This window comes from Trichoplusia ni, chromosome 16, assembly GCF_003590095.1.
Source record: "Trichoplusia ni isolate ovarian cell line Hi5 chromosome 16, tn1, whole genome shotgun sequence".
In the NCBI taxonomy this organism is placed as follows: Eukaryota; Metazoa; Arthropoda; class Insecta; order Lepidoptera; family Noctuidae; genus Trichoplusia; species Trichoplusia ni.
The window spans coordinates 2,032,381-2,057,530 of record NC_039493.1 but is presented as its reverse complement, the minus strand read 5'-3'; the positions used below and the strand labels follow the sequence as shown (position 1 = coordinate 2,057,530).

Sequence of the window (25,150 nt, the reverse complement as noted above, 5' to 3'; positions counted from 1 at the left end):
TTAAAGAGTATTTCTATAAAAATAATCAATTTTAATGAGTCACATTACATGTAGATAACGTATAACATATAATTAACATAATGTACTTACACATGTATACAAAACTAATAATTATAATCATCAATAATGGAAGTATAAAATCAACATGATTTAGTTGTTATATCGTCAAACACACATGAAGACAGATCACTACAGAGTGAAGATAGAGACAGATGTGAGAGAAGGACGACACTCTACGCCTTGTAGTGCTATCTCCCTTCCACAACGGTTTACAACCAATTTAAGAGGTGTCGTAGTAAGAAATCTGCATCATCTCTGACATCAAAAGTTTGACAATATAACAACAGATTTTACAATTATAACGGTGTCAGCTCGCGATAATCTCTTCGAAATAACGATTAAAAACTTAAACTAATATTATGCATTGATTACAAGTTTACTTCAAATATACAAGAAATAAGGCACAAAAGAATCCTGACTAGCTTTGGCGTGTTCGGAAACATTTTTAAGATACATCGGTAATCTTCGACTGAGAGAAAGAGATAGAATGTCTAGGTTTGTAACTCTGATTGTTGGTTCGCGGTGACGTCACGCAAACGGCCAATAACAACCATTTATATTAATGCCGCGAAAATTATGGAAAGTATTTGACACTTAGGTTAGGCTCTTGTTTCCAATGTGAACCTCCTAACCTATTGTCATATAATGTAATTTGGTCCAATTAAGTCCTGAACACGCCGTAATTAACAAAAAAAAAGCTGACGAGAAAATATTTGGGTATTATAAATAACCAGTAATGCTGACTTTAGCCGGCAAAAGATACATTTAACATACACACAACAAATATACAGATTACTTTATCGAAACAGACTAGACACCACTAATCAATAGACTTTTTGACATTTTAGAAAACATTTTTAATGTGCTCAGTACTTAGATGTCGTAGCGTTAAGATATGAAACACAATCGGTGGGTCTTAAAATTTAAATTGTACAAGATGATCTCTTAAATACTTAGAATAAAATATATTTAAATATTTATATTTAAATGGTAATTTTAATAGAACTTACATGTATTGGGTATAAATTGGTATGTACTTACGTCAAAGAAATCTAGGCAAACGTTTTTATTATATTTTCAAGTTTAATAGATGGTAAAATAGTAACTGAGGTCATTTTTTCAATTTCTAAGTTTAAAATTACTATGAATGATTTAGCCGAATGAAAATAAAAGCTTACGCAAAAAAACGAGACCCTAGTTGCCTAGGTACTAGGTACCCAAAAGTAATAAAAATATTCTAACTTCATGTTACATGTTTTTAACCATATATGAAATATAATAAAATACACAAGTCTTGTTCAATACGGCACATAGATTTCATTGCATTGGACATTTATATTAAAAATAAAACTTAAAAAATTACCGAAACAACTAATATCTACGTGTAACGCTGACAACACAATGACCTTACAAGAATGTTGCTATTTCGCAAAATGCAAAACAATTTTCTTTGGCTTTAACTTTTAATTCAGTTGCTCTTACGATGATTATATTAATAAAATTAGCACCTTTACGGATTGACCTGATAAAATGTACATTGTAAAATAGATTTAAAAACCTTTATAAAAATATTTTAAAACTAATATGATTGAGCAGTTTAAAACTTGTAAAAGTAACTAAGGTTGCGCGCACATTTGACTAGTGTGCGCTTTACTTTATTTGTATAATATCTGGCTATAAAACATACAGTATACAGGTTATAGTTAAGTCTAAAAATAGAAAGTCTAGCTGTCTAAAGAACGGCAGGGTAGTCAATATTGCAAGACATGAAGAGTCTTATAGTCCGAGAAACTGCTTACCTACCACAATCTATTGCCGTTGTGAAAGACAACGGTGTCTGTATTACACAATGGCCACGGTCCTGCTTGAGATAGCTCTAGGCCCTCAGTCATATTCTAATTACTTTAAGAAATTGTATAAAACCACAGGTGACTATTATGGTTGATATTGTGGACTATTTTAAGTCGAAATTTACAAAAGCTAATCATTTTTTTTCTGAAATTTATGACTAAGGTCATATTAAACAGTACGGAATGGGTTCTTATTTCAAAATATTGTAGAGCGGTAAATAACACTAATACATTACAGTTTACTAACAGAACTACGTCACCACTGAAATTGTCAAAAACCTTTACCAAAACAATTGTTGACTGCATGAAAAACAGTTTTGTTAAAACTCCAGACTTTTCTTAACATATATAAACTATACAACATGATACATACAACATATTATTTAATAAACAACTTCGTTGTTTAGAATTATGTACAATTAATATAACAATAATCTGACACTACCATATTGAATGAAAAATACTAGTTTTTCATTATAAAGGACTTCTTTGATTTGATTTTTCGCGTTTGTCTTTAAATCTTGAACACTAACTTGCATTGAATCATGGGATACTGCCCAATACGTAGTTATTAAGCTCTCTTATACCTTGAAACCTTAATTAATTCGATTTCGTAGTAATGTGCGAGTTTTGTTGGCATTAGTATTGAAATTTAATAAAAAGTTAATTATAAAAAATGATTCATAAATTAAAAAAATGACTTAACTTGTTGTCACTTTAAAAATATACCAAATAAAAATACATTAAAGACCAACACTACTTGCTTTTAAGCATTGCATTATTTGATACAACAGAATAACATCTTCCTCATAAAGACCAACTATACGGTTCTTTTTTTATCAAGAAATTAATTTTCTTTGCTCGTCACTCAGATCTCAAGCTGCGATCCTCTAAAATATTTTAAAATCTTACTTTTACATCCCGTGATTATTTAGTAATCACATAATATATGAACCACTGATTTCTTTGCACAGCTGGTAGACAACTATTTAGCTCTAAGCTCTGTATGTGAGTTAAGTCCTAGATAAACGTCAATATACATTGAAGCCATCCTTAAAAATACATGAAGTTTTGTCTATCCACGATTTTAACCCCAATACGTCTTAATTTACAGTTTTGTGGGTAGAAAATCAATAAAAAAGGTTAAGCATCAGAAAACTTCCATAGTACCCTCAATTGAAAATGAACACACATTGTTCTAGCTTTTATCTTAGTTTTTGGTCATGACTGACGTCACACACATGTTTGACAGTTGTATGAGATAGTGATGTACCCTCATTTGACGATGAACACGACGTTGCTGTCTCGTTCCAGCTGTTCCTCGATCTGTAACGCGGTGAGTCCGCTCTGGCAACACAGCTCGTCGAGACACACCAGCCCGTTGTATGTCCGCACCAGCGGCTGGCTGTGGTCGCTCAGGATAGATGCGGTATCGTCGTTGTGGAGGGTTATCGGGAACTGAAACATGGTAGAAATAGATATGAATAAAGATCCTATTATTGATCGAACAATGTGATTTTACTTTAGCCCCTCGTTGGGCGCCACATCATTATTGAGCCGACTTACTATGTGCTAATCATACTAAATGCCTGAATGTTTCAAGCTAGGGCAATTTATTTTTTTAAACCTGTTTACATTCCCCTGAAATGGAATTTGAACATTTGGACTACAAGTCCATTAAACAAAATTTCCAAAACTACAGATGCGGATTTGAATAGTCACATTCCTCCTACTCACTTTATAAACTCTTCTGATAAGTCCCTCTAGTATCCCGAAGAGCACCAGCTTCCTCTCGTTGATGGCCAGGTCCTGCGGCTTCATGCGCCGGCAGAGATCACGGATCGTGCTGCCGTACGACATGCCCGCGTACATGCGGAATATATCGCTGACCTTCGGATGCTGCCGAGCTGAAAACGAAAATTAATAGTTATTTAGGAGTTGTGAGTGAACACCCGTGTTGCGTGTTAACAATCTCCGTGGTTGATTACCCTTTAGAGCCTCGGTACTTTAATTGACTAATTACTTATGTGCCATTTGCTTCTTATATCAAATGTGCTACGAACGTCAAGTGTTAGCTACCAATTTTAAGTCGACTTGCTACGAATATTAACACCTAGTACCTTTTGTTTTGTATCTAGTCTAACACTACATGTTTGCTACGAATATCAAGTGTGTGCTTCGATTTTGCTACGAATGCCAAGTCGATATCAAGTGCTGCTACGAAAGTCGAGTTCCATTCGCTATACATGTTAAGATCATTATAGATGGCAAGCTAATCTATTGATAAGATGAACCCAATTCTGCTGATTATGAAAGAACCATAGTTACATGATAATACTCACGAGATCTAGCACAGAACTCGACACACTGCCGCTGCAGCCCGGCGCAACGCGTCAGCTGTCTCAGCTTAGGAGTCGCGCTATACACCTGGAAAGGAAATGAATACATAATATAATGATATACATGCAATCCATAACGCTTTACCACGATGAAGGTAAATCTTCGAGCGATCAAAGTGCATAAGAAGTATAAGATCCAGATAATTTTACATCGTTTTCATTCTGTTTCGACAAGTGAATCATTACGTTCAAAATGAATTTGTGTCTAAAAATTGTATTTGTCTTTATTTTTTCTAGATACTTGTACTATGGTGTCGATTTCTTATTTCTCCTTTTGCAGGTCTAGTAGAAGACATTACTTAAAGAAATAAGCAGTACCTTTGTACACCACCATCCGAATTCTATGTAAATTGTTTGTGTACATTATTAAATGATGTAACGGTTTACTCACGCGTATTTATCAGGAGTGCCCGACTAGTTTCGGGTCCAACCGGGGTCCTTAATCACTCTTACTCGCCGCGTGATCCCGCCGCGTCAGCTCATGATTAAGGACTAAGCTAGTCGGGCACTCGCGAATAAATACGCGTGAGTAAACCGTTATATCATTTAATAACCAATCAGTCTCACGATAATTATTATAAAAAATGTTTGTGTACATGTTGATGTCTAGCTAGCTACATCAAGTCCACTCACAGCGCAGTACTGGAAGATGGGCACCAGTGTCACCACCCCGTAGTACACCAGGTTCTGTATGCAGGCGCGCACCAGGCTGATCTCGACATCTGTGAGAGCTGCGATCTTCGACACGTGGTTGAAGCCATCGATGTACGGTAGGATCTGAAACAATGGAGTAGGCTGTTAATAATAGTGAAGGAAGAAATTTTGAAGATACGATTTTTTGTGGACTTTTTGAGATAAAAAAGTGATATCTTAAGCTTGGCCAGGTTCTTGTGAATGTCTTTTTCAGTTTCCTTTCTATTTTACCTGGGACCTTTTCATCAGCTTTAAAGATAAGATAAGATTATTGTTATGAGCTGTGGACGAGAGATGGCGCTGTACGCCGAGTGTCGTGTTGTCTCGCTTCCACTGCAAATATTGCTTTAATAGGTGGAAGAAAAGTCTGTAGTTAGCTAAGAAGAAAATAATCAAAGTTTGTTTAATATTTATACATTACGCAGCTTGGTACTCATCAAAAAGCTGATTACGCTACGAGATGTAAATCTACCTTAGAACGCTTTCCATTATGACCTATATTTCTACTACAAAATGTTTTAAACTTACACATATCAATTTCTAAAACCAACATTCATTAGACATTCAGAATTTAAGACACCCGTACATAACAAACGGTTGACTTTATCAAAGTGGTTTTTCGTTTATTACATCCTTGATCTATTTTACGACTCCATGGGGAGCCATTTCGTAATCCCATGGTACTGCGAGACCGCGAGCAATTTACTTAGAAGTAAGCTTGTTTTGGAAAGAGGTTATACAAACATGTAGAAAGCTTTTAACTGTCTCAACTCAGAACGCTGGACCACAGCCAAGGGATTCACTGACAAAGATTGCATTTTCATATTTACACACTATACTGTATGTAGTTGTTTACGCTTCTAATTGGAGCTTAAATTAAACGTGATAATCAGGCTGTGAAAATAGATATTAGAAAATCGTTCTTACTAAGGTAAGTATTCACCGATAAGTATTTTTTAAGATCATGCCACATCTAATCATAACAGAATACAAAGTTAAATATCTTAGTTTAAATAATAAATCTAATCCGACAATCACGCAAAGCACAAATTGCCGCCGCAATTAATAGTCTACTTTAAATTTTAATGATTTAAAACTCATTCAGTTATGAGTAAATGAGACACTAAAATATAGTAAATTCTAAATAGTCTCAGAGAGAGAGCTTCATAGGAATGTATTTTCCCGTTTCATATTATTATTTAGACCAGTGGACCTATATTTTGTATATATCCTCGCACACACCTGTATTTTAAATTCGACTCATCTTAACATACGGCTTCATGTGTGAGTAACCCTTACAAATATACAATGACGTTTTGTAATAACACAGCTTTCATATGTGTGTCACTGTTACACTGACTAAAGATTCCTTCCTTAGTAACAATCTCTGTCCATTACACACACACGTAAAGGCGGGCACAGATGAGTGAAACTTTCTGCATCTGTGTATCGTATAATTAGCCGGTGTGACATGCATATGGTGCAAGGTACAAGGAGTATTAAGACAATGGAGTAACGACTTCAGTGTTTCACAAGAGCAGTCCACGTGTGAGTTAATGTTGGTGTCATATATCGAAATTCTCCAAATCATAAATTGGAATAAGATATACTCTGCAACTGCATGCTATTGCTAAGTATATTGATTTTTTTAGTAGTCTTTATCACATCATCGTCCTAGTCTAGTCCCAACTACGTTGGGTTCGGCTGCCAGTCTAATCGGATTCAATACCAGTGTTTTACAAGGAGCGATTGTCTATCTGACCTCATCAACCAAGTTACCTGGGGAACACGATACCCCTTAGACTGGTTGCCAGACTCTCTAACTACTGACTACCTGTAACGACTGTCAAAGATGTATGTTCGTATCACAACTGTCTATAAATGAAACTTAAAAAAATTGTGACTCATAATAGATGCTGCAATATATCACTGAAGGTGGTTTTCTCTGCATAGAAAGTAAAGTTCAAAATTCCCGTATCACGGACTTAATAAAAATACACCTTTTAAATCGAAGTCAGAAAAAAACAGTAGCTAAATACGTGTTTATTAATTTAAGTCTATTTTTATAGTCTGTTTAATTTCACAAAGCGTAAACGCTTATCGATCTCTTTGCTCGCATGGTTCTTTTCACTTGTTATTCTGTGTTCTAGTTAGCGGCTAGCAACAGCGCGAGCGCATCTGTGCACCGGACCGGCGCCTGCGCATCTATGTATATACGTGTTTATTTCATAATTAAACGTTTTGAGTAGCGTGATATTATTATGAATTCAAATAACTAGTCATGTTGTTTTTATGAGTGCTAAAGGCTTGCTCTACATAAAGGTTATTTTTCCTTTTATGGATTAAATTAATATTTATCGATTTGATAGTGTTATTATGGCGGTAAAACCAGCGCATAATAATATGTATATACCTATTTACCTATATCATACGTGTTATGAATAAAATTCTGGTGTCGTTTGTAGTAAAACAGCTCCGAAACGGCTTGACTGGTTCTTATGAAATGTTGAGTGGATATTGAGTGGTAGATCTGAGAATCGTTCAACATTCATCTTTCATCTCGCTGTGACATGTAAGGGTGGTCTAGTCCATTTTTTTATATTTTATAATTGTTTTTCTTTATGATACTCCAGCTACATTTCTGCTCCATTATAAACAGAAACAACGTCATTAGTAACATAGAGAATTGTAGCTCTATAACATTTTATATTACTTATATTTATAAGGTTTTACACTTCCAAAATAACTCGTCAATGAATCGATCTATTGTTATAGCTTTCTTTGCGATTGTGCTACCAATTAAAACCTCCTTAACATTGTTGAACCATGTTTATTTATGACAAATTAAAAAAACAAGTGTAAGGCTGTTAGTTACATCAATTCTGTGTTAGGTCCGACACTGATAGCGCACGTTACAGTAAACAGGATGATAGGAACCACCTCAAGTCACGTAAACGTATTGCGCTACTAGAAACTTGAGATTTGATTACTTATTAAGAAGGTCTGTGTAAATAGAGATGATAGAAGCGGTTCGTCCAGAATAATAATAGTCAATTGGTCTAGAAAATTGGTAAAATGTTGTTTACGTGTTCGAAAGTGGAAGAAAATTAATTCATAATGTAAAGTCAACGTGACGTTATAGGGAACTGATTTTGAATTGGTTTTTATATAAATAGACCTGATAAATACCGCTGTAAATAATAAGTTCCTGATCAAACAAGTTTCAATATCTATCGAGGTTCGGGCCCATCCAATACGATACTCAAATATTAGCTCTGCAAACAGGAGGTTCCCTACTTAGTAGGTACTAGTAACTTAGGGCTGGCACACAGTTGACGGAGCATAGCAGCGGAATTCTTCAAACTTCAATTCCTATTATTTTATCAAATTAATGAAAAATATCTTAATTGGGGCAAGAAATATTTTTTGAGTTGGGTGCCTATTCATGTAAATTTCGATACTCATTCGTCAGACAAGCATTTGAGTCATAGCAAATGCTTGGTTAGGCCTGTCCTATGCATTTGACATGAATATTGGTAAACCCGCGACACAACGCTTTAATATCATATTGCGGGAGTATTATAACAATGAAAAATCATGACAACTCGAACACTCGCTCGTTCTCAACACAATTTTACATATGGAGGACACGTTTAAATCAGTTTCGGGTTCCATTAATAAATCCCCAGGACAGCGCTCCGCCACCTGTGTGCCAGCCCTAAGCACCAAGTAGCGATACCCTTGTGTGCAAGACTCTTGACGTCGAGGGTGAAGCCAGATTGATACTTACTTACTTGGTGGCCGGCGAGTGATTGAGTCCACAATCACTTTGAGTGGTGTTTGACCTCAAGTTCTATTAACATTTCAGGTGTACGTAAGTAATCTGTTTTGGTGTTCCTAAAGGAGTAGATATTTTACACAATTGACCTTAAGTCGAGTTTTTTTTTCTGCTCCTGGACAGCTTGTTGTGGAGAGTACTTGGGAAGCTGTTAATGGTTTTAAATTGCTACGAAGTAACTTACTTTAAATAACAGGTTCTTTAATTTGATTAATATATAGTTAAGAGATATAGAATCAAATAGCAGACATTTTCACATCGCATTGTATGGCAAAATATCCTTATCTACAACAAGTGACAACCTATAACAGATTATTAAATGGCCCTTGACTGTTGACCTGTCCACAAGTTATTTATAGAGCTGATTCGGTTGCCACATAATAGCGACTGATGTGAATACCGGCCGTCAATTCAATATATAGCAAGGGCTCGCACCAAACAGGAGTGGGTACAGATTGTCAAGTGATTTTATTCATTTGGAAAAGACTAGACTGCACGGATAGCCGAGTGGTTGAGGTCACCACGCCAATCCCCGCGTAGGACAAACATTTGTGTGATCCACGAAAGCTTGTTCTGAGTCCGGGTGTCTTTGAGTATGCGTTTTATATATTATGATTGTAAGACCCCCGCGATACAAGGATTAAATTTCTTACGAGTCGTATTTTTTTTAATTTTAAGACTTACATAATTCAAATCTAAATCTAAATAAACTGACATTCGAATAGAAGAGGTTTTATTTGGTTTCCATTTTGTTAGGGTTAAACCAAACAGTAAAACCGGTACCTACCCAATAGTTTGAGATGCACTTAAAGTGTTTCGTCAGGTTGCATTACATATTTCAGATATAGGCTCTACTTTCAGAGGTTGGGTGTAAGAAGAAAACTATAAATTGGATGCAGTCATTGTAATAGTTGTTATATAAAATATAATATGAAATGTGGTTACAACACTCAATTTATTATTAGCAAAGAAAGACGTGTAACCTAAGAATGTATTCGAAAATGCACACAAATGTTTACCAAAGTAAAAATAAGTGAGGGAAAGTGTATTTTACGAGTATTTACGACGGCTATAAAATTACGTATTTACCAGCGCGTGGACCGGGCGGTGAAACAAAATACTGGATCGTGAACTGTATGAACATACGTCAAATAAATTTTGAAGCAAAAAGGCGAGATAAACTCTGTTTCACGAATTAAGACCCGCGGGTGTGTCGCTAGTATCTATGCCAATGCATCATTTTAGAATGAAATATATTCGTTCAAACTATTTTCCGCGGGACTTCTTTCTTGAAACAGAGTCTATTAAATAAATGACTGAGCAGCCGCTGAAAGCGCAAATATTAGAAAAAAAATCTTTTAAGCCACCACAGATACAAAATATCTCATATGGTTATGAATCTTTGATACTCCCATATAAATAGAAGATATTTTTTTTTTTTTTGTTGGTAAAATATATTTTCTGCTTTTATTTATGAACAAATATTTTTAGAGCTTATCTTCTACCTTTGTTTTATGTACCATAAGATTTATTTCAAGCAATATTTTTAAACTTTCTCGTAGTCTTATAAAATTTCATACATTTCTAAGTAGGTTGAGACAGCTTCGTTGTCATCTCATTGACAGATGCACATATGAATCAGTAGCGTTATCCTATTCGAGAGGTCAACGTCCCGACGCGACCTATCAGTGCATTAGATAAGGCGACAATACAAGGATAAATAGAAATACAGCGTAAATTGTTTATGAAAATAATAATGTACCTGCAAGTCGTATTCCAATTATTTTTAATAAGAGAGTAAACAGATGCATGAAGATATTATTAAAAATTATTTATTTACCATGAAAATGAACATTTCACGTCAATTACAAAAAAGAAAGACAAGAAAGTTTTCACAGTATTTACAGGAACAATAAAGAGCAAAAATAAATTAATAAAATATAATTGATTAGACGATGATATTTTATTTAAATGAAAATGTATTTTTGATGCATGACGGCATCAAATTATTCAAATTCATTAGCAGTATGAAGTCATTCGCGGTTGTATAAATATAAATTAGACTACCCTTACACAAACATAACCGGTTTAAAAACGAAGACGTTATTATAGTTCAAGACTCTTTGCATCAAAATACATAATCATATTCTGGAAGTTCATTTCTTCAATTTCATATACACCTTAAGTTCTATTGAACTTCTAAAACTATAAAGTTTTTAATTATTTTTGAGGTAGAATTTTTTAGGCATCAAAAGAGATGCATGCATACCATGCTTTTTCTTAACCGTACGATAACTCATCTCGCTTACACATTGGCAACAACTTTAATCGTTTTGCCTTCTCCCCTCGACAAATTAAATTCTTATAAACGTTTGCGCATTTTCGTAAATCGCAGTTTCGATTAATCACGTCATGACCTGTCACTTTGGACCAAACATTCGTAAAACGTAATACATAATATTAATACGCTTTATAGAATGTGCTACGAATGTGAAGTCTGCTCTTGAGACTCGTAGCAATGGTGACTTATCATTCGTAGCACAAATGATTTGGAAAGGTATATTTGATCTTGTTTCATCACGATCATTATCAGCCCATATTCGTCTACTGCTGGACATAGGCCTTCCCACTTGCTATTCCGGTGTCCATCAGGATGGACGGTCACTACCCATATTTTACATCGAAACAGTTGTAGAAGTTGCTACCTAGTTGCTTCTAGTTGCTACTACTTGTTAATTAACTGGTACCGCCGGTTTTATAAAAATACACTACTTTTTAAGGTGACGTGCCATTCTGATGGTCACCAATGTCACTTTGTGACAATGTTTACAAAATCGCTATCGCTTATGGCTTAAGGCAAGCGCTCTACACGTGGAGCGCTCACCGCCGTCTGCGCGTGCGTCGAATGCAATTAACGAGCTCATTTGTTTATTTATTGTATTACCTTTTGTTTAATATATTTTAAAGTGATCGAATTAGAAAGTCATTTTGTAGAATAGAATTTAAAGTGTCTTTAATTAGGTTTTTACTGTTATATGTATTATTGATAGCAAATTAGAACAAATTAACAAATTAAGAACATATTTATATATTGTGATATCTTAATTACAAGATCGGTACTTTAAATTTAAATGTTATTGCGTTCTTATCTAGAATGTTATTTTTGTTTTAGTTAACAGTTAGAAAACTAACACAATTATTTGCAGCAAATACTTACCGAAGAAGATATAACAAAATGATAATTGGTATTACAATACTCAGTTTATAAAATTAATTGCAATAATTGTCCAATGATTGCTGTTACTGTCTTGATTTTGGTTTTGTACGTACCGCTGATAAGAAGTGCGAACTCGCTGAGATGTTGACTGCTAGAAATAAAATTGTTTCTTTCCAAAATCACTTGGACCGTTTACAAAACGTAACTAAAACCGACTATACCGAGTGTTGAACAAAACAAAATGCATCAACAACCGTTCGACCCACCTTTACTGCGAAAGGAACCTTACACCAAACACAACACACATGCCAATAACCAACATTGGCCATATATCATCATCCAATGACGACTTTGTTCCAAGTGAATTCATAATTTTATACAAAAGCGAGCAATGAATACCGTTATATGCCAAATACGAATGTTGGTCAATTATCATATTATATTTCAGTAGCCTTGTACAAACACGTGTAAGATGCACTTATATACTATATACACATATGTATTATGTATAATGCAGTTTATTTACATTGTTTAAGAATCTTATATTTACATAATAAGTGTCGTATTAATGAGATGAGCGTGGATATGTCATATTCTAAGAATAGTCATGTCTTAGTTGGACCTACACGTGTGTGGAATATTTTGGTGACAAATAAAATCATTTTAGTAAAGGTGAATTAATATACATGGTCGTACATTGTTAACCGCCAATATGAATCACTTCTCGTACCGCGGCTCTGCTGGTAGAGGTTTCTTTCGAATTAAGCAGCACCCTTTTACACATTATACTTTGTGATGGTGTGTGTGTTCAAGTGTTTATTTTTATCCCTACTAATATTATAAATGCGAAAGTAACGAAAGTGATTTTAATGAAATTTTGTACAGAGATAGAGTTGACATTTAGAAAGAACATAGGATAGTTTTTATCCCGGACTTTTGAAGAGTTCTCATTGAAACGCGATATAACCGACATCGACGCGGGCGAAGCCGCGAGCGAATAGCCAGTTATTTATATCATAAATGGTTAAATAAATAGGTCTTCTATCTACATATTATCTGATTAGAAGATTGCCGAGCCAAAATTTTATTAAAAATATGTCTTCAGGATTGAGGAATTTAATAAATCCTTGTATCGAGAGGCTTACAAACATTTAAGTCACATGTAACAAAGATACCCGGACTCAGAACCGTTGTACGAAAATAAAAATTCATTTTAGGCATATTTTTATACGAAGCAAATTATTAGCATATTGTTTTCTTGGCATGTTAGTAAACGAGAAGCCTTTGCCTCGCTAAATACGAGAAGTAAAACTCGACCTTTGTTAGTCAAACCTAAAAACCGGACTCAGGATAACATAGGCGTGGTTGTTAGTATAAATGTAGGCGTGCTATAGCAATGACCTTAACATATTAAATGAAAACAGAAAATGCAATATTATGCTATCAGACGAAATTGGAAAACCTACACAATTTTATACATCACACCGCTAATATTTAATTTAATTAAGGAATATGAACTTTGCTACCAAGAGATAAGGGCTATGACATAGCCGCATGTTAATATTGACGGTATTTCAAAGTAATGTAACTTACACAATTGGGAAACATTGACGTATTTGACATTTAATCCGCGTGAATCGGATTAACGAAAAGGAAATTGATAACGTGGTGAAATACTAGAAATCAATTCCCCGTAAAGTCGTTTGGGTTTACGAATAGCTTTCCTCAACAATACATACACGAAATGTTAGTAATTTAAATTAAGTTTACGTTAATTTTCTTTTATTCTTATTGGTTTAACTCTTGATTCTCTTGATGAGATCTTGAAATTCCCATTAAGATTTGATTTTTTGGTAAAAGATAAATTGATTCTTGAACACAAAAAGTATCTGACAACTTTTTTGGAGAGTTCAAAACTTTCTTCATTGTACTTTAGCGCAAGCATTTTACCTAAAAGAACTTTTTTAATTTATCTTCGTATTCAAATATCTTTTTAATTTAATATCCCTTTAGTAACAAAATTATTATTTCAAGCAAGCTTTAACAGTTATTCAAATACTTTCTACAAAGGTCAAGGCAACTAACGGCGTTTACCCAAAGGGAATATTGCAAAGACCTATTCGGCAAATCACAGCTACATATAACACCTATGGTATTAATAGCCATACCTGTAAACCCTCGCTTCCTAACACCAGTTAATCGTTCTTCCTCGTTCTGGGACTGACAGCGTCCTGCCATTAACGGGTTATGTCATCACCTTTATAAGGTTACAAAGGTGTATGTAATAGCTCATATAATATTATCATGAATTCGTTCCTATGATACCGAAACATATCTGCTATAAACATAATATATTACTATAAGCTTGAACTTATGCAGTTTGCCACTGACGAATATAAACACATCTGCAGTACATTTGGAAAGGACGGGATGTCGATACGACTGGAAAAATATTTGGAGCTTGGACTGGATACGACAGCTGAAGAATAATGAGAAGTATAGGATTTTATGTCAGTAATTCTTTCGCTTGATAATAACTGGGAAAACGTACCGCTTTGGCTTACAAATACCCTTTAAGAAACAAAACTGTAATAATGATGAAAAAACGACAAGATAGTAATGACGACATGTTTAAGGTATAAATATCACTCGCACAATAAAGTTTTAAATATCAATCCTATTATACAGAATCATACAATATCCCTTGTAACACAGGAAATTAATGGAAAAAAGATCAATATATAAAAGTTACTTACAAAAACAAGATTGTCCACACAACTTGCGTAACTCGAAATGCGACTTAAAGCGAAGGGCATTTAGAAAGGAGCAAGGGATTCGTAACCGATTGACATTCAGAAAGCATTAGGCACGGTTCGGTTCGGTGCGGACCGGTCGGCCGGCTTCCGCCGCGAAGAAGGGATTCCCGAACTTTCTTTACTGCATTAAAAACGGACGTAAGGGCGCGGCACCTTTGCAAGCGAGGTTTGAACCTGGTCTGATGTTAACTTCGAAGATTTTGTTCATTTAGATCTCTATAAGTATGTACCTTGATAATTAAATAACGGTTAAAAGTGAGTCGGACTTGCGACACTAAGAATTCCAGAAGTATGAAGCTGTAGGCTAGAAAATGGGTAACAAATACATTTCATAATACTGTTTACTGTGTTACTGGTACAAAGCGGCCACTTTTATGCCAAAAATGGAACCGACCGCACACTTTTATAATTATTGTAGTGTTAAGTAAGATGCTGTGTCATATATTATGTTACTTAATTATAATTACAAAATATTAATAAAGATGACTGATTCTAAAACAATGTGAAATCTTTTCATTACAATAACAAACAATAAATTTCCAAAAAAAACTAATTATTTCATTCCGAAGTTATTCATAAGCCGGTTCTAATAAAATACATCACCTTAATAATGGATTTTCCGCTATCATTATATCACTATTAACCGCGAAGGCGAAACAAATAAAACCACCAAACAATAAAGACACACGAAAGCAAATAGTCATTGAGCAAACATAGATCTAATTAGATTGGATATAGTTTAAATGAATCAGACACATATGTTTTTGATCCGTTGTTCACAATCGTTTCGATGTTATTAAATCGAACTATGATGGATGGAAAATTTTGAATGACTTGTTTTTTTTACTGAAGAAAGTGGTCAATGAATTTGTGAAGGATTTTGAGAAACTGTTGTAGAAATAAATTAATAAGTGTATTATGAACGTTTAATGAAGTGAAATACAAAAGAAAATAAATCCTTTAAATTGTATAAATCAAACTTTTAGAGTATTTTACAAAAATATTTTGACCTTTTATGAGGAATTCTGTTTTTAACTATTAAAAGCATTATTCACTGATTTAGATGCTATACAATAAATTCCAAATATATCTTACGCCTGCCAAAGACATATCAAATAAATAATCACTAATCAAAAATATGTTTTCACGGTGCGTCTTCAATTGTTTCTAGGCCATCGCCAAAGCCCTTTTGTCTCAAATCGCCCATTATATGACCACATGTGGTTACGTAAACGGACCTCCATTGAAAACCAAGGAAGTTATACCAAATAGCTTTTCCGTGTTCGTCTGATAAATTGTCAATATTGTGACCGGCGTCCTACGTACAGGGATTGAAAACATTCGGTTAAAATTTACGAAAAAATAAATAAATATCAAATTAAGTTGGTAAAGGTATGTTAATAACCTAAAATAAAATGTTAATGTCTTGATTTATTCAGTATTCAGCTGACGCTAGTAAGTCTGGAAGCCGAGCCAACACAGCTTGCGATTAGACTATACAGAAAATACCTAAATTATAGCTATCCGTGTCTCAATCACCTTTTCCTTAATGCTATGATATTGTTTGAAGAACCGTTCAACCGACTTCAATTCAAATTAAACTTTTGAGCCAACTTGATGATTTTTATGAGACCAAATGCTATTTTACGTTTATTGAAAAAGCATAAACATAATCGGTTCATCCAGTCAGAAGTTTTGAGGAGACAAACATTAAAAAAGAAACAATATACAAATGAACAGAGAACCTCTTTTGAAGTCGGTTGATAAAAATAAAAACAAGTGACAACGAAATACGCTTTTAAATACCTACACTATATATTATGTTACAAACAAAGTAATAAATAAAGTTTCAAAATTACCGGTTATTTACGCATCAAAAACTAGGAAGTAAAAACGTGTTGTGCACGAACAACTAGACGCTTGGTATCACAACACCGCTCGCGTTGAAGGTCATTTGAGCGTGACGCTTGACCTTCTGGTAATTTGTGGTACTTTATTGGGGTTCCGTAATTGAAAGTGATAATAGAAAAACGATTTGCTTACAAATCGTTTTTCGTTTGCGATGAATAGGTTATATTTCTTGAACAGTAACAGGAAGAAATTAGATTCATGCGTTGTCTGACATAAGTCGAAATAAAAATGACACGAATTCAAAAAAGTGGTAAAAAGAACGAAAATTTTGATAAACGCAATCAGATTTACATCTCACTAATGGTAATTGATGTTAAGAAACAACATACGACCCAAAATTAGCAAGTAACCGTAAGATACTCATGACAACCAACTTGTATTATTTTATAATGTGTTTTGTGAATTTAGCACCCTAACTCCCGGAAGTCGCGGAATCATAAACATGTCAGTCACATGTAATACCCAAAGCCACACAAACCTCTATTAAGGATTCGTCCATAACACAGGCGCTTGTCCTAAACAGCGATCAAACCCGCACACGCAACGTTGCGGACATTGGGGTTGGCAAGGTGATCTTTACCACATAAAAGATCTCGACTGTAGGGATAGCCATCCAAGAACAGTTTTTCGCTACAAGTACATACATAGTCAAAATCCATTTTACTCTAAAAGTGGCACTTTCTGAACGTCAAAGTATTCTAATATTATATATAAGTATATCTGTATTACGTTTGTAAGATACAGACCCCTACATAATTCCTCCGACTCATACTAGCCCGGTTCAGTTTAAACTTCCCTTGTAACATTGAGCAACACTTTAAAGATGATCGTTTCTTTCGTTTTCGGTTACCGTGCAAATTGGATGCGCTCGGCGATGCGGAAAATGCGTGGTGCCGGAAGCGTATCCCGGGATTTGACCTACTTTTGAAGGCTTTACATTTTACTCAAACTTACTATACTTACTTAATAATATTAATAGATTTCCAAATATCCTGTGTCTTGAAAACTTTATAATCTTTATTTGAAAGTTAACAACATTGTAATTAGTTCTTCATATTTATGTTTAACTTACAAAATTAATGTAAAATGTTTGCGGCATCTGATAAAGACTATGATTTTATCATTTTAATACTAAATCTTTATAAGAACAGAAAAACATGGTTTATTAAATTGCCTTAGCAACTAGAAAGTAGTAATAAAAGAGAAATAAAAAACCTCTTCATTACTCTATAATTGCAAGTTATATGGTGTAAATAGGGGCGTTTTTATACCTGCAATTAAAAAACAACTAAAAAAAGGGGTAAGCAGCAACGCGTGCAGAATGAAAATTCAATTAAACTGTTAAGACAGTTTAAATACTGATTTTAAATAGCTGAACTAATCGAATAGAATGTCTGAGTACTGTACCTAATTAAATAAATTAGTCTTTAAGAAACAGGGTTTTTCATTTAGTTCTAAATGTTATATCTTTCACAAATAGTTTGTTGCTTTAAAATAGTTTTTTTTTCGACCATAATTAAGTTAAATACTATTTTGCTGTTTTACCTTCTCTACGCATTACAACACTCGCTTTAATTAATACAAAACATTAATAACTGTCTTACTATTTACTTGCTTGTTAACTCCACGTTTTATAAAAGAAATAAGAAACAGAATATTCATAATATTACGATTTGCACTATCATTGCAATATCCAAGCACTTTATTTGCATTCGCGTCAAGTCTCAGAGAATCAAGCAATAATCGTAAACAATATCGATATGTGTACGAATTGATTCGATTACCATCGCATTATATGTGTAGGTACTCGTATTATAGAGGTGGCCTTCACTCGGTAAACATTATTATATGCATATTCATTGTTTATTAGTTCCATACAAGAATAACGAAATGCAGTGGTCGTCAACTTTTGTTGCGTCAAAAAAAAATACTGCATAAATTGTTTTTTTTTTCGGAATCATTGTATTATTTTAAATTTGATTGTGCAAGAAGAACGAAAATAGATAAGAAAAAAAAAAATCGAGAGGTGTCAGCCGAAAAAAGTTTGTATTCTAATGGATTCATTTTTGCGCAATATTAACGTTCATAAATCATTGCCATTTACTGATAACAAAAAGAAAAAGAAAAGGAAAGCCGAAATTAATTTCTTAGGTCAAATTATTTCGTCGCTTGTGATTTGAAACGAGAGAATGATTAATTTATCAAATATTTACGTCAAAGACTTCTGCCAGGTAGATTAAGAGTCAAATTTAATACGTTTGCCTTCATTATAATGACAAAATAAACCGAACTTAGAGTGTGTCGTAAATGACAGCGTAAATTATGAATGCGCTTGTTTATTCATGTTAAATTAGGATGAACGGGAAGACACGAAGATTAACCAAGACTTATGTTGTTTACCTCTGATAACTAAATGTTACTTGTATCTTAATTTAAAGGTTTGTTGCACAAGATTATGAAATGAACTGTTGCTATTGGAATAAACGTACTCAAAAAGTATAGCGCAATTTTGAAGGTACTGAATTTAGGGAAAAATTGATTTCTACAAATACTAGACAAGGAAAAGTTACTTATACAGAACTATCTGTGCCTCGCGATAGTAGTCACACTTCACAGCTTTTTAAAATAAACTGTCCCTTACTCATTCCATAGCAGCATTTTCATTTCAGATAAAAAGAAACTTAAAGACGACTTTTCATCAGGTTAGTCATGAAAGACAAATAACAAAACACTTGCTGTTATGTGATATCATATACACTGAGCAGATTATTTGAACAATAAAAACAACTTATAGAATGCGGGAAACTAATTGAAATCAATTACTCTTTCTTTGTTATGCTGTTGTATGTTTTTTTTTTTACAAGAGAAACAAACTCTGAATTTCAAGTAAAACTGTTGATAAACTGTGATGGATGTGTTTGGTTTATTACAAGTTTCATAGGCTTATAATAAAAGGAAAACAAGATAAAAATATACACCCACGATTATAATCTCAAAGATGTACAAGCAATATACATAGCTTAAGATAAATCAAATGGCTTCCAAAACAATGTGGGTTGAAAAGAACAATAAAATATTATTTATAGAGTTATGTAACAACTATTTATGGTGTATAATTCTAAAAATAATACATCGTATGGTTTTACAAATAAACGATTACATTATACCTATTTTCGGAACTTTTCTACTAGTTTTAGGCTCTAGGATTTTCGCTGCAATATCTGAACTGCTTGCTCAGGATAAAGATATGATAAAAAAAAAGGTTTATTGCGTTTTAAAGTGGAACGGCTCGGTAAATGGACGATCGTTAATATCACATTAAGCTAGGATAAGGCATTATATTGATAATCCTGGCTAGCTGCTTGTTCATGGTCGGTTTAGAAGCCGTAGCAATCGTGTAATAGGAGATTTCAGATTTTGTAGACTAATAAAGAGATTACCCTTTGTCAATAAATATTTATAATATTAAATTAATAAATACAGTCATCAACGACATTGTGGAAGAAAATTAAATAAAATATATGCATAGCTAAAAAACTTTATTTATTATCAAAATAAACTAAATAAAATAATATATTATTTTCATTATCAAAATAAAGACGCACTTAAGGCTAAAAAGTAAAACATTCCATACGTAAGATAATTACAAAATAAAATACTTATTTAAAACACGATATGAAATAATACATAGATAGATCAAAATCGGTCCAGCCATTTTTATAGTTGTAATTGCATTAAACCCGATGACAGTTTGAAGCTACCCTGATAAATACAACCTTCTAGCTCATCGGGAAGTGCCTCAATATTGAGTTGCAAAAATCCAACCGGAACGACAAACAAACAAGAAAGTGTGTGTCTAAGAAAACGTAGAAAAATACTTAAATACATAAGCACACAATACCATATCACATTACTCAATTTAAATAATACTAACCTCATTCAGTATACCTACTTTTATTCTATTCATTGGCAGTATTGCGCAGGTCAGTGCCTCAAGTTTTTCTGTGTCCGCAAAAAGTGACAATGTCATTATATCATGATTGCACGAGACCGTAAACACGTGAGTAGCTGGAGTTCTCAATTTGAATGACCGATTAAGTTTTTATTTCAATAATTACTGAATGATGCGGGCAAATCTATCCCCACTGTTGTTAAAAATATAGGTCTAGTATTAGCAAGTCATTTATCAAGTTCCTATAGGTATACTTGATAGATAACTTGCTAATATTAATTTGCTGTTTTGCAGTGGTTACTTTTGGTTGTTTAATTATTTTGAACGAGGCGCGACGTCAAGTCAGCACCTATCTTAAAAATCCATTAAATAAACTTATTTGCTAAATCATGACTCCCATCAAGAGTCTATTAATAATCATTTACAGAAAGTAAAAAGCTACAAAAATAGGCACAGTCACAGATAACGATAAAAAACGATCTAGATAAATAGCTGTCAAGTGAAATAATGATATATCAATTAGGTTGAGCGCCCCTGCCGCGGCAACAGCGGCCGGTCGTCAAGCGGCTATATCCCGGCAAATTCAAATCGCGGAAGAATACACTACCGAACTATTTATCAACTAACTCTTTAATTTGGGTGGGTTATCAAATGGATAGCAACAAGCAATGTTTTGATTAGTAGACTTTGGTCTGCTTTTAAAGTGGGTACGGTTGATAAAGAAAGTGAAATTGTGTTTGAACACTCATTAGTTTTATTTTCTTACCGGCCTCATTATTGTATCGTAAATTATTTTGTTGAGGTATTGTATTTATTTTGTGTTTGAGAATAGTTTCATCTATAAACTTTGTGTCTCCTAATAGCTGAGTAGAATATTCACCACGCCAAACCCGCTTTGAGAGATGTATCTCGGGTTCAATCCAAGCGTAGGCCAAGCAATGATTGTGTAAACCACAAATGCTTGTTTTGCAGGTGTCTTGTGCATTCAACTTGAATATACCTATATTTGTGAAGCCGCCGCGACATAAGAACTACATTCCAGAGTCCTCCGTAAGTTGATTATAAAAAAAAAATGCTTCGAAATCCGATCGAAAATTGTTACAATCATCCTCATTACCTTTCAAGCTACATAACATATGAATGAAATATATATAAATAAGTGGAGATAAAATAACACACGCTGCTATAATATGACTCTTACGAAGCGTCTATTTTAGTTATGATTTATATTTTTATAACATGTGGGGCAGATTGAAACGGTACTGTGAAGGCCACTGATATAATTCAAGGTCCACAGATTCATCTCAATTATTCACCTAGACTGTCATATGGCTGTTGGTAGTGCATGTATCGTCTGTTATTGTTTTTTTTTCGATTTGAGTAGCTGTTTAAGTTACTGGACATTTTCCTGTATTATGAAGTCCTTCATTGTTCCATTGTTCTTTTTTTAGAGATATCTTGTGTAGTTCGAAAATAAAGGCTTATTTTAAAATACAGCAAAAAAGAACTAAAGTATTGCTTTCTAGCTTTATGAAGACAATCTATTTAAAATTCAGATTCCTTTCGGTGTTATAGGCCTGCAAACGTTCTAGGAGAATTCAGTGCTTTTGGAAGAAGTTGGTATAGCTAGTATAGCTAGTATAGCTATTAGCTAGACTGACCATCTCCCAAAACAACTTTTGCGCAATGGGCCAATTTGGACCCTACGTGCGGAAAAAGGAGCCTACCACAAAGTCTTCCACATTTGCCACATAAAATAATAATAAAATGGCAGACATACAACATTAAATAACTTCTCTGGTTAGTCTAACAATCTCTTTGTGCCAGGAAAATAAATCGCTAAATTACCATCTCCAACCGCTAACGATAAATCATGTCGTTTTCACATCGTTAGGGACAAACTAAAGAAACTTCCGCGTTGATATATTTTCAGAAGGGTTCGTTATTTTTGGCTGACCATTCCTACGCCTACTTCATTTTGGGACGAGATCCCTTAATTAAGATTTCGAAACTAGCATTTCTTAACAAGCGTATATTTGAACATTTTTTCTCTGGCTCTTAGGACGTCATAGTATGATAGATGTGATTAGAAAGTAAAACGGATTCATGGATGGTAACAAGCGTGGTGATCAATGCAACTTCTATCTCTAAATATGAAGAGATCTTGGATCACCAGTGAGTCATTTATAGAAGAGTTTTTTTGTTACTATTAGCTAGACCTGCAAACGCTGTTATGCCATGTAAATTATGACAAGAAATAATACAGAAAAGAACTACAACTAACTATTATAAATAAAATATACATTTTCTTTTTAATTACAATAAGCAACAGTGAGAGAAGTTCGTACAAAAATTATGTTCGGATAAATGATCTCTCTTGTAGACAAAACAATAATTATTTACAGTCTCTTGTTGTTTGTTTGATCACAATTGTCTGTCTTATTTATTTTGCGCCAGAAAAGATTAAAGGCTAACCTATACCTAAATAAGAAAGAACCGAAACTTCAAACAAACGCAGGATAATGATAAACAACTGTTACATTACAACAAAAAGAAGTTACATAACATAAGAAGATTTCTAGTGGTTTGAAACTATGTAAGAAATAAATAAATATATGCAAACAATTTAAAGTTCTTTGCATGGATTTGTATGCACAAGGTACAGGTTCAGCAATGTAATATTAAATCGCCAACCTGCAGTGAGCTAGCGTGGTGATCATCGCTCAAACCGTTCCTATACGGAAAGAGCCCTGTGCCCAACAGTTGGACGTATTTAAGCCAGTATTATCAATCTTAGTTTGCGAATGTAGTGGAAAATACCGGCCAGACAGTCTGGCATTCACGATTAGTACATTACATTGATACCACGCTTATCACAGCAATGCCGTGAAGCGAAACTTTACGAAGAAGTAAACATACATACATGTATGGCCACGAAACTATATTTCACTTCTGTGTGTTTGTGTGTCCTTCGAGTAACTGGACTAATTAGATAATTGATTGGTAGGTGTCGTCCGGATTACCGTATTGGGCTTTATTTACCAAACCGTTTTAGCGTTACCATGGGATGAGCAAGGGATAACTTGAGATGAGAGAAAGAGAGAGATGAGAAAAAAGAGAGTAATGCCGTACTGGGATGGACGCCGTTTCTTTTCCACAGTCAGATTAGATATACTTAGGAAGCGGTGAAGAGCGGGCGATTCAGAGTGCTGTCTAATATAATATTGATGCTGAAAAGTACTTTGTGAATAAATGGATTTAGATTTATTTTTAGGGGGCTACTGGAACTTAAAATTTGGATCCAGGGTACACATCACACATACGATAAGAAGAAGCAAGAAATAGCGTATAGTCATATGGGATATATTGCAATTGACGAGATGATACACATTTCAAAAATAAATCGATTAATGAGTTTACGACTTCTATTCACAATTTATTTTAAAACAAATTGGCTGATTTTGTTTTTAAATTAAGTTGTGAATTCAAGTCGTCCAATAATTGACGTTCGTGCTTTTCTTAAACTGGTGTTAAGAAATGTTGCCAATTTAACAATTCCAAAGCATGTTTTCTCAAAGTCACCATACCCCCGAAGTTCGTTATTTGTCATCGAGCAACGCCGAGTGCCGCAGCCAGTATGTCTACATCATCGAATGCAATTGAGATAAGGAGTCACCTTGTATCTAATCTATGTAGAAGGCTGACAAGATAAAGATTTGGTGCTAAATAAATATGGATTATCTGTGATACCGGATTTAGAGTGAGGTGGTTGACCCTACGTCTTGGTGATAAGCGGAGAATAGAAACAGCTCCCCTTTTATTGAAATCCGTCTATATTGATAACTGCTTTTTTATTAATTCTTTTGATAACGATATTCTTCACGAAGACTTAGCTTTATTTACAGCTAGCAAATTATGGAACTATTAACCAATTACATGTTTCAGTCTATGTCTCTATGTTTTAAGAGCTTTTTTCGGTCTGATTTCTTTTTTATTTACTAGTTTAAAATACTAAGACTAGGCTAAATATTAAGGTGTTCGTAAATGATTGAAAATGACAGAAAGATGAGCTTAAGTAGATTTTTGTGTGTACATAATAAGAACTTAATAGTCACAAAACTGGTAACTTAAAGTCAGATTACTTTTTTAATAACCGAAGAAAAATGGAAAACAGCCCGTAATGTAATATGTAGCAATATACATGTTAACAAGTAACCGAAAACATAAATATTTTCATACAACCATCATTAGTAACCTGATATTTAGAGATAGTATCTTGTGACATTTATAACTGAGAACAACAAATGATTTATTAAACAAAAGTTGTTATTAATCTTATTAATAACTTATTATAAGTATTTGTTGTTTTGCGTTTAAGAAGGGAAGATCTAGGATTTCCGCAATTACTCTTTAT

At 33.8% G+C, this 25,150-nt stretch overlaps 1 protein-coding gene across 1 annotated transcript in view; it reads right to left on the bottom strand.

The window, feature by feature from the left end:
* Positions 1-10: 10 nt before the first annotated feature.
* The window catches only part of LOC113501911 (GATOR complex protein NPRL2-like), a 57,395-nt gene continuing 32,255 nt past the window's right edge, over positions 11-25,150 (bottom strand). Inside the window, exons 5-8 of the mRNA XM_026883225.1 lie at positions 4,943-5,086; positions 4,253-4,337; positions 3,648-3,817; positions 11-3,368 (exon numbers count right to left, since the gene is read on the bottom strand). Of these exons, the coding sequence (XP_026739026.1) occupies positions 3,186-3,368; positions 3,648-3,817; positions 4,253-4,337; positions 4,943-5,086 (582 nt within the window). The 3' untranslated portion in view covers positions 11-3,185. The remainder of the gene's footprint in view (positions 3,369-3,647; positions 3,818-4,252; positions 4,338-4,942; positions 5,087-25,150) is intronic.